This window comes from Meriones unguiculatus, chromosome 10 (genome assembly GCF_030254825.1).
Source record: "Meriones unguiculatus strain TT.TT164.6M chromosome 10, Bangor_MerUng_6.1, whole genome shotgun sequence".
NCBI classification, from domain to species: domain Eukaryota; kingdom Metazoa; phylum Chordata; class Mammalia; order Rodentia; family Muridae; genus Meriones; species Meriones unguiculatus.
Window position 1 is genome coordinate 53,610,247 of NC_083358.1, and position 13,027 is coordinate 53,623,273.

General features: G+C 45.5%; 1 protein-coding gene across 2 annotated transcripts in view; it reads left to right on the forward strand.

The window, feature by feature from the left end:
* Nucleotides 1–230: 230 nt before the first annotated feature.
* Ak5 (adenylate kinase 5) overlaps nt 231–13,027 on the forward strand; it is a 178,303-nt gene continuing 165,506 nt past the window's right edge. For both annotated transcript variants that reach the window (XM_060392486.1, XM_060392487.1), the window contains exons 1-4: nt 231–504; nt 7,713–7,899; nt 11,376–11,543; nt 12,791–12,960. In XM_060392486.1, coding sequence (XP_060248469.1) covers nt 445–504; nt 7,713–7,899; nt 11,376–11,543; nt 12,791–12,960 — 585 coding nt within the window. In that variant the 5' untranslated portion in view covers nt 231–444. The remainder of the gene's footprint in view (nt 505–7,712; nt 7,900–11,375; nt 11,544–12,790; nt 12,961–13,027) is intronic.

Consider the following 13,027-nt stretch of genomic DNA (forward strand, 5'->3'; position numbering starts at 1 on the left):
TGTGTGTGTGTGTGTGTGTGTGTAAATGCATCCGGTTCCAATTGGCCGTTCCTCGGCTCCCAGGTGCCGTGGCCGCGTGGCGGGCTGGGGAATGACTTGACTGCAGCCCGCGCATCCCCACCCCCGCGCCCCGCGCCTGCCCGCACAGCGTGACCGGCGGCCGCTGCAGCGGGCTGGGGAGGCGGCGGCTGGTGGCGTCGGCCGCGCGGTCCTCCTCCGCGCTCCTCCCCTGGCGCTCGCGCTGCCTGCGCCCCGGGAGCCCGGCTGCTCGCTGCCGGCGAGGGGACCCGCGCGGACGCGGGGCGACGGGAGCGCGGGCGGCACCGCTGCCCGGGAGCCGCCGAGGGGACCCTGGCCTACGCGCATCCAAGTGAGGGCTGCGCCCTGCCGGCCCCAGCCTCGGGAGCGTCCCCGCCTGCGCCCCACGGCACGCGCGGCACAGCCATGAACACCAACGACGCCAAGGAGTACCTGGCCCGGAGGGACATTCCTCAGCTTTTCGAGGTGAGAGGCCGGGTGGCCCAAGGGTCCCCCGGGTCACCCCCGGGGCCAGGGCACCTAACGAAGGCGCTTGCGGAAGCGCGCTGTCCCTCTCCCTAGACAAGCCGCCGTTTCTGCGGGTTGCTAGGTCCCTTCCAAATGCGGGATTCGAAACCCGTGTCTCGGGATCAAGTTTCCCTCCTGGCTCCGGGCTTCTGGATGCAGGCTGCCCCCGGCGCATCCCTCCGAGTTGGGCACCCAGAGCCGACCGCGGACCGTGGCCTGGCAGCACCCTCTGGGGCTAAGGGTCAAGCCAGGTGAGAGCGCTGTCGCCCACACGGAGCCAGGACAGGAAACTGTGGGTTCCAGAGCCCTAACCACTCCAGGCGCCAAGCGCTGGGTCCCTTGCTGGGGAGAGGAAGCATGGACAAGGCGATTCTCCCGGGGTGGTGTGGGGGACGGCTTGAGGAGAGGGAGAAAAAACCCACACAGACACACAGGCACGCGCACACACACAGGCACACACACACTCAGACACACAGGCGCGCGCGTACACACACACACACACACACACACACACCCCGCGACCTATCAAGTGTCCCTGGGCGGGGGAAGCCTTGCGCCAGTCTGTGAACTCCCGAGCGCAGGGAAGGTTCTCCCGGCGCCGCTCCGGCTGCGGCCCCAGCCTCCCGCCCACCTAGCGACCGGGCGCGACTGGGAGCGGCCAGGCAGACGCGGCTCCTGTTGCCGGCCTGTGGCGGCGGTGTCCGCTCCAGCGACAGGGGGATGCCTGAACATTCGAGGAACCTGAGGAGGGAAGCTTGAGGTACGACCCGAAGGTGCCTTGCTCAAACCACAGCGTCTTCCCAGAGTGAAGTCCGGATTCCTGGTCTTCTCTCACATCCCCTTTTAAGACACCCCGAGACCCGAAGCGCTTTCGCTTAGATTATAAAGGAAATTTTTAAAATCTAAGAGGAACGGTACCAATCCAAGGTTCACGGGATGAGCCCTGAAAAGCCTGCCTCCCATTTTAAAGGAAATGATAGACTAATATAATAAACTGAAGGCCACACATTGTTCTTCTTCCTGCTTAGGGGATTTGTTCTGTTCAAAGAAAGTGCATCTCTTAAGAAAATAATTTTTTGCAATAATTTCTCCCAAAACTATGATTAACACGGGACGCCATAATTATAACTTTGAGAGGTTTTTTTTTTTTTTTTTTTTTTTTTTTTTTTGCTGTTTTTGTAAATATGGAAATGGGAGTTGAAAAGATTTTTAAATATAAATGTTAATACTGAAATCAACTTTGTTTCTGTGCTTCGGAAAGAATGATAGGTGCGTCAGTAGGAGAGCCACCTGACTGCAAAATGGGGGAGTTGTTTCTCTTCGGTGGTGCCAGGTAACTACAGAGAACTCTCCAGGGCGTGCAGATAAGCTAGGCCGGCGGTGGTCTGGACTTCAGGCTCCATCGGCTCTTCGGAATATGAACGGGATGTCTGCGAAGAGTGCAGCTCTCAGAAGCCAGTCAGCGTGCTCACCTGAGGCACCGAGGCAGTATACCAAGACTGAGTTCCCTACACCAAGACCCCAAGGTTCCATGCGAACCAGGGAGGAATCTGCTGTGCACGCCTCAAAGGGAAGCGTGACGGTCCCTGTGATGAGGCTAGACCACAAAACTCAAACACCGCAAGAAGGCTAGACCACAAAACTCAAACACCGCAGGTTTCTAAAACAGATTTTTCTGCGCCAGATGCAAGCTGTTCTAAATAGATAAAGTTTAACCAAGTGGCTGACAAAAAGTTACAGATCGTGCGTGCCATTTTGAGTCAAGGTAACAAACAGATAACTGAAACTAGGTGTCACCAAAAATACCTACATATGTAATGCAACTTCTTAAATTTCTTTGGGTGGTATAGGGTATCTACTAGGCTCAGAGTTGAAAAATATTTCCAGGTCAAAATTAAATTAAGAAACAAAACAAAACACTTTCCTCTGTTCTCTCATGTTCCTAATTCTACCCAGCGTTGCAATGTTAGTATCAATCTTGGACCTTAGAGCAAAGACTTGGCAATTCGTTTGAATACTGTCAAAAGTCTGATTAGATTATTCACGTTTTCAGAGGATTAACTTAGAAAATAAAAAAATAACATCTACTGCTTATCTTCAGTCCTGGGGACAGCTGGCTATTAGGGGGGAAAAAAAGGACTTAAATTATCAGTGAAAGAGTGGAGCTATTTCCTGTCCCCTTTAAGAATCAATGCCCTTCGGGGAATCAGTTTTATTCAGGGAGACTTGAAATGTCTGTCTCCCACTCCACTTTCACTGCCTACACCCACCCAACTTAAGCTTTAGGAAAAGATAAAATTAAGAGAGCTGGATTTTAAGTACTAATATTGTGGTTGGAATATATATGAGGTACAGAGGATCTGGTGCTTTTGTAAGATATACAAAAATGATTATATGAGTTTCCATGAGAAACTGGCTTGGAGTCCTGAACCTAAGACCACCTGGGTGATAAGCTTGAGAAAGACAATAATATCTCTTACCCTGAAAATAGAGGTAGCGATGCCCAAAAGGCTGAGTGCACACGCAAGTGAGCACACACACAGAGTTCGTGTGAGACAAAGAACCTCCTGTGTTGAAGCAGCTGGTTCTGGCCCAGTGAAGAACAGGAGTGTGGGAAGCTAACCTGCCTCACAGAAATAGGATGCCGCCTTCTCTGCTCCCTCAGCAGCTGAGCTCATCCGATGGAGCTCAGCACCCAAACCCACTCCATTTAGTGTCTCAGAAAACAAACGCACCTAGGAAAAATTGCTTGCCATTTGGGGAAAGTGGGACAATACTAATTTCAAAATTAAAAGCTATGTTCAAGTTTGGCAGCCTTCCCGAGGCTGAGTACTTTATACATTAGTAATGTATATGTGAGAATAATTTACCCTTTTTCCATGAAACATTCTAAAGAAAAACATTTTGCACTTCAGACCAGTTCCCTGGAGTCAACATTTTCAAAGGTGTAGAATTTCTGGAAACTAACATGTACTAGTTACACAGCAGGCACTGTTACACTGGCAGGGAAACCCTCCAAAGGAGGTAAGAAGGAAACGCAGGTTCAAGCTTCGGGAGTCTGATGCCAAGTGGTTTATTTATTTATTTATTTATTTATTTATTGTTTCATATCTAAACACAATAGAACTTTGGGGAAAAAGCTTCCTCGTAACAATTATCACAAGGCTTCAGGCGTGGTTACATCCTTTTTTCCTTAGCAAAGCACCTGTGATCTTTTCCACAGGAATGAGTCTTTTGACTGAGACAGCACTCTCAGGACGAGGGCCTAGGGAGGAGGGGCATGAAGTAAGCACAGGGATGGCTTCCAGTGGCTGAGAAACAACGCTCAGGATTCTGGGGAAGGGCAGTTCCAAAGATTAGCAAAAGATCACCAGGTTATCAAACAGCCTTCACCAGCCTCCTGGGCGAACAGGTGCTGCTTCTCCCATGCGTCTAACAGTTCTGGTTTCTCCAGTGCTTATCTGTGAGCATATGGACCTCTTGTCCTCTACAAGGCATCATGAACTAAAAACACATAACTCCGTATCCTCTATAATCTTAATAGATACTATAGAGATTCGCTGCACATCAATCAGCATTTTAAAAATCTCTGATCTCAAAGTTCTAAATTTGTTTTTATTATTTTTAAGTGTGTGTGTGTGTGTGTGTGTGTGTGTGTGTGTGTGCTATTTGAAAGGAACAGAATGCCGAGCTGAAAACTCACTGGTAATGGGCGTGTTGATTTGAGCCTTGAATCCTCAGGTGGAACTCTATGAGTTCAAGACCAGCCTGGACTACATAGTGAGTTGTAGGCTAGCCTACATAGAAATGCCTTGTCTCAAAAAACTAAAAACAAACAAAACACAAGTACCTAGTCCAAAAGTTAAGGGATTATCCTAAATCCTCAATCAAATCACAGTGGTAGAGGGATTTTAAAATCCAGCACAGTGGTACTCTAGTTGGAATACAGACACACCCTCAGCACACACCTTTAATCCCTCTGACCTGAATACAGACATACTCTTAGTACACACCTTTAATCCCAAACAATAAAGGGAAAGTTAGTTTGTAGAAGGAAGCACCGCTTTGAGTGACAAAGTGATGAATCAGAAAAAGAATACACAGAATAAGATATGCCCAACTCTCAAAAGAACAGAGAGAAAAGAGAGGCTACTTGAGGGAGCAGTGCAAACAGACAGGGAGAGAGAGAGAAAGAAGGCAGTTTTATCGGTTTTACGGAGAGTGGTTACAAAGAGAGAACTAGCTAATCACAGGTAAAGACAAAGTCAGACATTGAGAAGGAGCCAGAAGATTAGAACAGGTTGCTAGAGTTAGTTTGGTGCCAAGCAGAACAATTCAGTCAGAGGCCGAAAGAGAAGCCAGATTGAATCAGTCAACTAGGAGAGAAGTTTGAGCCAGACAGCTCAGTTGAACCAGCCAGCCAGGGTTCAAAAAAGAGTTAGAGAGGGTGAGCTTATTCAGTAGTAGGTCTCAGAGGCTGAAAACATTCTAGGCCTAGATTAGATTGTGAGGAGGCTAGAAGCTCCCAGGACTAGGTTTAGGTGAGCAAATGGAAGCAGTAAACCTCCAAGACAATAATTATAACAGGTGAATAAAAGTTACTCAAAAGTAACTTTGTACACAGTTTCAATTCACATTGATTACCAAAGGAAGTTCAAGAACAGAAAGAGCAGTGCCAGGTATCACTGTACCGGTTGCTTAAAATTATACTATACAGTCATAGCAACAAGAACAGCATGATAAAGGCATAGCAACGGACACACAGACCCATGTAACAGAATGAGGGCCTGTAAATAAACTCGAAGTTACAGACACCCAATTTTTGGCAAAGGTGCCAAAAACAAATGTTTGAGAATATACAGCCCATTTAACAAATGGTACTGAGAAAACTAGGTATTTACATACAGAATGAAACTAAATCTGTATCTCTCACCTTTTAAAAGTCGATCAAAGTTCAAACATAAGACCTGAAACTTTGAAACAACTACAGGAAAATAGGGAAGATACATCAAGATCTAGGCACAGGTAAAAGCTTTCCGGGGGAAAAAAATCAGTAGTTCCAGAAATACCAGCAAAACTGACAGACGGGTTTACATGAACTTCAGAAGTTTCACTAAGACAAAGGAAGCATAGAGTAAAGATACAGAATGGAGAACAATTTGCCAGCTATACATCTAACAAGGGGTCTACATGTAGGATATATGAAGAGTCATAAAATTAAGCACCAACAAAGCAAATTGTCCAAAGAATAGAGGTTTCAGAAAAGAAGTTCAAACGGCAAAAGAAAGTAAAGAAAAAAGTGGTCAACACCCTTGACCAACTGAGATTTCGCTTCCCTTGGTCAGAAAGGCTGTTGTAAAGAAATGGAGCAAGTGCTGGGGAAGACTCAGGGAGAAACGGGGGAGTACCTATGTGCTCCTTGTGGGATGTAGCCACTGTGGAGACAGAATGGAGGTTGCCCCAAAATGGGCTGAAGATCCAGCTCATCTGCACAGTGCCTGTCCCAAAGTGCAAGAGAGCCAAGTCAGGCACTACAGAAAGACATAGCGGTGCACGTGTGCAACCCTATCACCATCGAGGCAGGGCCACGAGAATCAGATGATCAAGGTCATCCTCAATTACATAGCAAGTTCAAAGCCAGCTAAGGTTACATGAGACCCTATCTCAAAAACACTAGTATTAAAATCCTATGCCTGCCATATGACTCCAAACTACTTCTGGGCAAAGAAAACTAAGCCTACCATACATATAAATGCCCAAGCAGCCAGGTTTCCCATGGTGCTATCCACTATAGCTAAGATGCAGCCTCAGCGTAGAGGACAGGCAAGCACAACATGGAAAGGAGAGGGATTGTTTTAAGCTTCTACAGGTAACAGCCCATCCCTGGAGGACTCAGGACAGTCGCTCAGGTAGAAATGAAAGCAAATGCCATGGATGGATGCAGCTTCCCAACTCACTTCCTGCTTATCTAGCTTTCTTATGCATCCCAGCCTTGCCTGCCTAGGCATGGTTCCGCCCACAGTGGTGTGCCCGCCCACATCAATCAGCAGTGGTATCCCACTAACATAGCCTCAGGCCAGCCTAGTCTAGGAAATGTTTCAACTGAGACTCAGATGATTCTGGGCTATGTCAAACTGATAGCCAAAGACCTAAGACTGATGCTGATCAATGGATGGATAAAAATAAATGTGGCATATATACACAATGCAGAAGAAGAAAATTAAATCATTTTCAGGGACATAGGAGATGTGATTGGAACTGGAAACCATGTTAAGTGAAGTAAGCCAGGCCTAAAAGACAAATATCACGGGCTTTGTCTAATGTAAAAGATCTAGATTTAAACAAACAAACAAACAAACAAACGGCATCAAAATAGCAGGGGGCTGTTTGTGGGGAGGAAGTTGACTAGCGGAAGAGAAGACGTGGAGGAAATGGCCAATATGCATGTTTTGTCTTGTGGATGGACTCTAACTCTACATACAAATATGTATGGCATGACAGCTGAGTAGGGACCATTTGGGGGTAAAAGGGGAGCAGTAGAAAGGGAACAAGAGAGGAGGACGGGCTGTAAATGTGAGCAAAACACAATGAGACACATACAGGTAAGAAAACATGGTTATGACGTCTATTATTCTCTGTAATGGACAAAAAATGAAAAGGCTGAAGACAAGCTGGAATTTAGATATGAGGCCTAATGACGTTCTAACAAAGATCACGTGTGCTAGTGGATGTGTGAACTTGATGCAAGCGCAGGTCACCTAGGAAGAAGGAGCCTTCAGTAGAGAAAAGGCCTTTGTCAGATGGGCCCGCAAGCAAGTCTGCAAGGCATTTTCTTTATTAGTAATTGATGGGAGGCCTCTGCTCACTGTGGGTGGGGCCACCTGTGAGCAAGTGGTCCCAGAGTAGATAAGAAAAATGGGAAGAAGAAGCCGTGAGGGCTGGCCAGCACTCTTCCCTGGCCTCTGCTCCAGTTCCTGCCTCCAGGCCCCTGCCGGAGTCCCTGCCCCGACTTCCCTCAGTGATGCTCTGTGATGTGGGAGTGTAAGCCAAACAAACCCTTTCCTCCCCAAGCTTTTGATCCCGATTTTTATCACAGCAATAGAAAGCAAACTAGGACATGGGGTCAAAATAGATTGTATTTGTACTTTTATCTGTGTGTATTCCAGAGCCTTCTGAATGGCTTGATGTGTTCCAAGCCGGAAGACCCCATAGAGTACTTGGAAAGCTGTTTACAGAAAGTCAAGGAGCTAGGAGGCTGTGACAAGGTGAAGTGGGACACATTTGTCAGCCAGGAAAAGAAGACGCTACCGCCGCTAAATGGAGGCCAGTCACGGAGGTCCTTCCTCCGAAATGGTAATGTGCACAGAATGACAGCCATTTCACCAGAGGGCAGCCCTCTTTAAAATACAGCAAGCAGACTGGAAAGAATGCTTTGAATGATTGGATTTATAAGTGTTTGGAAGAATTTATCTTTTTCTGCTACTAATTCTAATCACCCATGATAAGGGGAAGAAAGCAACACACCATTGCCTGGCAATTTTCTGTAAATTTAATGAAAGTTTATATTACCAAATTCATTATTTTGCAACATAAATTACATTTAAGAACCATGGCTTTATTTTTAAAATTGCAAATAGGCTTTTCCCAAATATACAGGAGAAAGCAGATAAGATTAGTAGTTATTATATAACAACTCAACTTTTTTTATTAGTTTATTAGTTGGCTTGCTAATATTGCTTGCAAGTACAGAGTACATAGTAGTGTGTTTTCATGTTTATAAGGGTTAGATTTGTTAGATTTGTCATTTGTCATTCTGTGTCAAAGACACAGAAACAAACTTGCTGACTGTGTCAGAATCACGGGCCAGTCAGCCCTCTTGGCTGGAGGAAGTTGTGAGTATAACAGCATGTAAATGCACAATTAGTTCTGATCAAGGGAAACTAAACTAATTTCTTTTAATGGCCAAGACAATTACATTTTCAAAACTTAAACTATGTTCAAAAATTGTTCTGCAGTGAGGTTGGAAAAGATGCTCAGTGTTGGAGACTGCTGCCTAGTCTTCCAGAGGACCTGGCTTCAGTTCCTGGCACTCATGACTGGTTGCTCACAATTGCTGGTATTTCCAGCTCCATGGGATCTACTGCCCTCTTCTGGCCTCTTCAGCCACCTGCACTTACTGTGCATACCCCACATAGAGACACACACATGAATAAATAATAAAATAAAATCTAAAAATATTGTCTCACAAGAGTTTCAGACACATCAAGAAGTGGAAACAAATGTCCTTTGAAGTAAATATAAGGAGAAAACAATACTTATTTTGTGTGGCCTCATCAGTTATGGCGCAGTTAGAGTTATTTGAATGTGGTGTGGGAAAGTCATGGTGTGCTAATTTTTTTTAAAGCTCAATAAGAGAAAAGTAGAAATATTACTCCCTCAAAGATGCTTCCAGAGAGGGAAGCATCTTTCCTTGTTCACAAAGGAATCATGTGGTGCTAATTATATTTTTATTAATCCTTAGACAGACCTTTCTACAGACTGTGCTCAAGAAAATATTACACCTTGTTGCCCTGTACTTGGAATATATGCTAGGAAAATACAAAATATTTTTCTAAATTCATTTACCTTTTAATTACATATTTTGTTTCATAATGTGATTTATATTTTGTCATGTGTACTTTTTGCTGTTCATCTTTTTGTTTGTTTGTTTGTTTGTTTGTTTTAAAATGCTGAGGCTGTGGACTCAGGACCTCATGCAAGGAAGAAAAGCATTCTAGCACCTGAGCTGTAGCCCTGCCCCTTCCCAGATGCAAACTGTACTTGGCGGAATAGGTTGTTACATTCAAGAAAACTGCTAACTGCAATGAACTTAAATATTTATAGAATCAGAATGACTCATGAATTTCTGCGATCATATTGACAATGGCATACTAACATACAACTATCTTGAGAAATTGTTCTACAGCGTCAGATAGTTTCATCATCTAAACAAATTCTTTTCCTAAATGAAAATACCATAAAGCAAAGGCAAATGATTGGTAGACATATCTTTAAATTATTTCATTTTAAGGCAGAGCTGTTTCCTATGGCCAGTGCCGCTCCTTAGACAGCCTTTCCCAAAAATACTGCCATCTCAAGACTCCTTTATTGCAATGCAGTCCAGTAAGTCAGAGATCAAATGATCCCCATGTTTTATGTCAATAGAGAGCAGGAAGTTCCAACCTTGGAGATAGAGCACTATTCTGTGCTTAGATACTTTATCAACCACTGAGCTCCCTCGTGGGAAGCCAGGTAGATGCCCACCTTCTGCACGGGTCGTTTGGAAGTTAGGGTTCTCTTTGGTCCCTGGGTGACATTACAGCACTAGGATGAGAAGAGAAGAAGCCATGAGCTGTATACTGACAACGACAGGCACCATCTGTCTGTCTGTCTGGGGCTTGCCAGCTCTGTCTTCTGGACCACTGGCACATGTGTGGTTTCTATTTCAGCTCTTCATTTGAGTGTTGCCTGTGCCGGCTAGGATCTACTGCCTGTGTTCCATCACCTCTAACTTCTGACTCTTCCTCTTCTGCAAATCCCTTCCTACATCACCAGCCCAACAGATAGATTTACCCATTCCTTGATCTACTGTGGCAGCTACCAGAGAATACTTACACCACAGCTCTTCTGCCTGGTGGGCATGTGGCTGCCGATTTAAAACACACACACACACACACACACACACACACACACACACACACACACACTAGTATGACTCTAGAACTGAGGAGACAGTTAGAGCTTAGCCTACTACTAAAATCACCCTCCACTTACAGACACACCTGGAAGCAAAGGGCAAATGCTTGTTGCCAGTGTAGATATAAATTTAAATCTTCACATTTACATTTTCAGTCAGCAAAATTAAAGATACTTGCGTTGGTTACTGTTCTACTGCTTTGAAGAGACACCATAGCCAAGGCACTTCTTATAAAAATAAAGCATCTAATCATTAATTTGGGGGATTGCTTACAGTTTCAGGGGACTAGTCCATTATTATCATGATGTGGAGCATGGTGGCAGGGGAGCACGGTGCTGAGGGAGTAGCTGAGGACTGTACATCCTGATTCCCAGGCAGCAGGCAGAGAGAGAGACTGGAGGCGGCTTTTGAAACCTCAGTGCCCAGACCCAGTGACAATCCTCCCCAAACACAGCCATACCTGCTAATCCTTTTCAAACAGATCAACTGGGGACTCAGCGTGCAAACACATAAGCCAATGGGGGTCATTCTCCCTCAAACCACCGCAATATCAAACACCGACAAACCAGAATATAACAATGCCAAGAGGTACCACAAGGTAGACATTTGATCTTTATGACACTAACTGTTCTACTGGGCCCCCAGGTTGAGGGCACCTCTCTGCTGGTGGAGCAAGCAGTATATTCCACACAGGCACTGAATCCCTGGGCAGCTGGCTGAGGCTACGTTCTCGAATTTCAGACTACCATGGCAGAGGCTATGGAGTAAAATGAAGCCAGGCCTGAGAAAGTTATTATTTTTCAATGCAGGCAGCCCAGTGTAGCCATCTCTCTGTAGCAATAAAGTTTTCTTAGAACACTGGCCCCTCATTCACTTATGTACTGTCGGCCACGGCCACGCTACCATGAGCGTTTAGTATGAGACGACATGGCTCTAAAAGCCCAAAATACTGGTTTTCTACCCCTTTTAAGAAAATGTTCGCTGACCACTAAGGAAGCTTTCTTAGTACACTTTGTACTAATTGGTCAGCTGTGAAAATTGTTTTGCTGTGCCTCCTCCCCCCACTTTTCAAAATTATTTTACTCTTTTTCAGTACTGCCTGAAAATTCAAACTTTCCGTACCGACGTTACGACCGGCTTCCTCCCATCCACCAGTTCTCCATAGAAAGCGACACGGACCTGTCAGAGACAGCAGAGCTGATTGAAGAGTACGAGGTCTTCGACCCAACTCGCCCTCGGCCCAAAATCATTCTTGTCATAGGTATGACAGCAAGCTCCAAGGTTCTCTGATTGCTTTGTTTGCAAGTGTGTGCTTCAGAAATAATAACTAGCGGCATCTCTGCAAGTGTGAGCTGGATAGTGACAGCCAACCAGAAACAAAGCTCCTCGGGACTGCAAGTGGAGAGAGTTTAGAACGACTTCCAACAAGGCGGACTTCTAGTTCTACTGAACACTCACTCATGCCCTTAGATGCCCATTTCCACATCACAGTAATTCTCTACAACGAGAGAACTGAAAATAATGTCTTCAAGGTTTATGAATCTGTTTTCTTCATTCAAACTCTAATGAAGATAACTAGTCAGCTAGATGTTTTCTTTTTAAATGGGAATTTGTTTGCTTTGATTGGCATATCAAAATTTTATTCCCTAGTAACCACCAAAGGAAATTAAATAGTAATATATTGGAAGTGTTCGTGAGTGCAGACTAGCACTTACAGTAAGGAAGGTTTCGTCTCACGATCAAGCAAGTGTTAGAGAAGGGTGCTTTGTGGCACACTAACTTCTGATCAGTATGCGAAAACAAAGATAAAAGCACTGTGAACCTTGGGTTGAATACAGAATAGAAGCCATGTCACAAGGAACAGATAGTGAGCGGGTTTTAGGTCAGGAAAGTAGTTTTTTTAAAGGTGTGTGTGTAGTGTTTGTGCTGTGGTGTAAGCATGTGTGCTATGTGTATGCGTGGATACATGTGTGGATATGTATTGTGTATGTGCTCATGTGTGTGTTCCTGTGTTGTGTATGGGAGCATGAGTGTGTGCGTGCCGTGTATGGGAGCATGTGTGTGTACACAGATGATTGTGCATGTGTGTGGAGGACAGAAGTCAGTCTCAGGAGTCATCCTGCAGAACCTGTCCACCTTGCTTTCTGCAAAAGTCTCTTGATGGCTCAAAGCTCACTGGCTGGTCAGAGAGCCCAGAGACCTTGCTGTCTGCACAACCCCAGTCCTGAGATCACAAGTGTGTGCCACCATACCCAGATTTTTACATGGGGTCTGGGAATCCAACCTTGTATAGCAACGCTGCCCCAACTCAGCTGTCCCCCTAGCCATACTAAGTTGTACATTTCATCATTTGCAAATTCTAACTTTCTCAAAAATCCGTGAACTCTCGGGAAGGCCTCTGAGTGTGCAGCGGTCTTGGTCTTTGTTCCAGCGCCACCATCTCGCAGTAGCTGTCACAGAGGAGTGTCTGTTGCGGAAGGTCACCGGTTTTCCTGTTTTGAATGCCAGGTGGTCCAGGAAGCGGGAAGGGCACTCAGAGTCTGAAAATTGCGGAGCGCTATGGATTCCAGTACATCTCAGTTGGGGAGCTACTGAGGAAGAAAATCCACAGTGCCAGTAGCAACAGGAAGTGGAGTCTGATCGCCAAGATCATCACCAACGGCGAGCTGGCGCCACAGGTAGCACAGCATGGCTGTCTTCTCCCGCATGGAGGATGGCTGTGCCTGCCGGGGGTACACTGTAGGT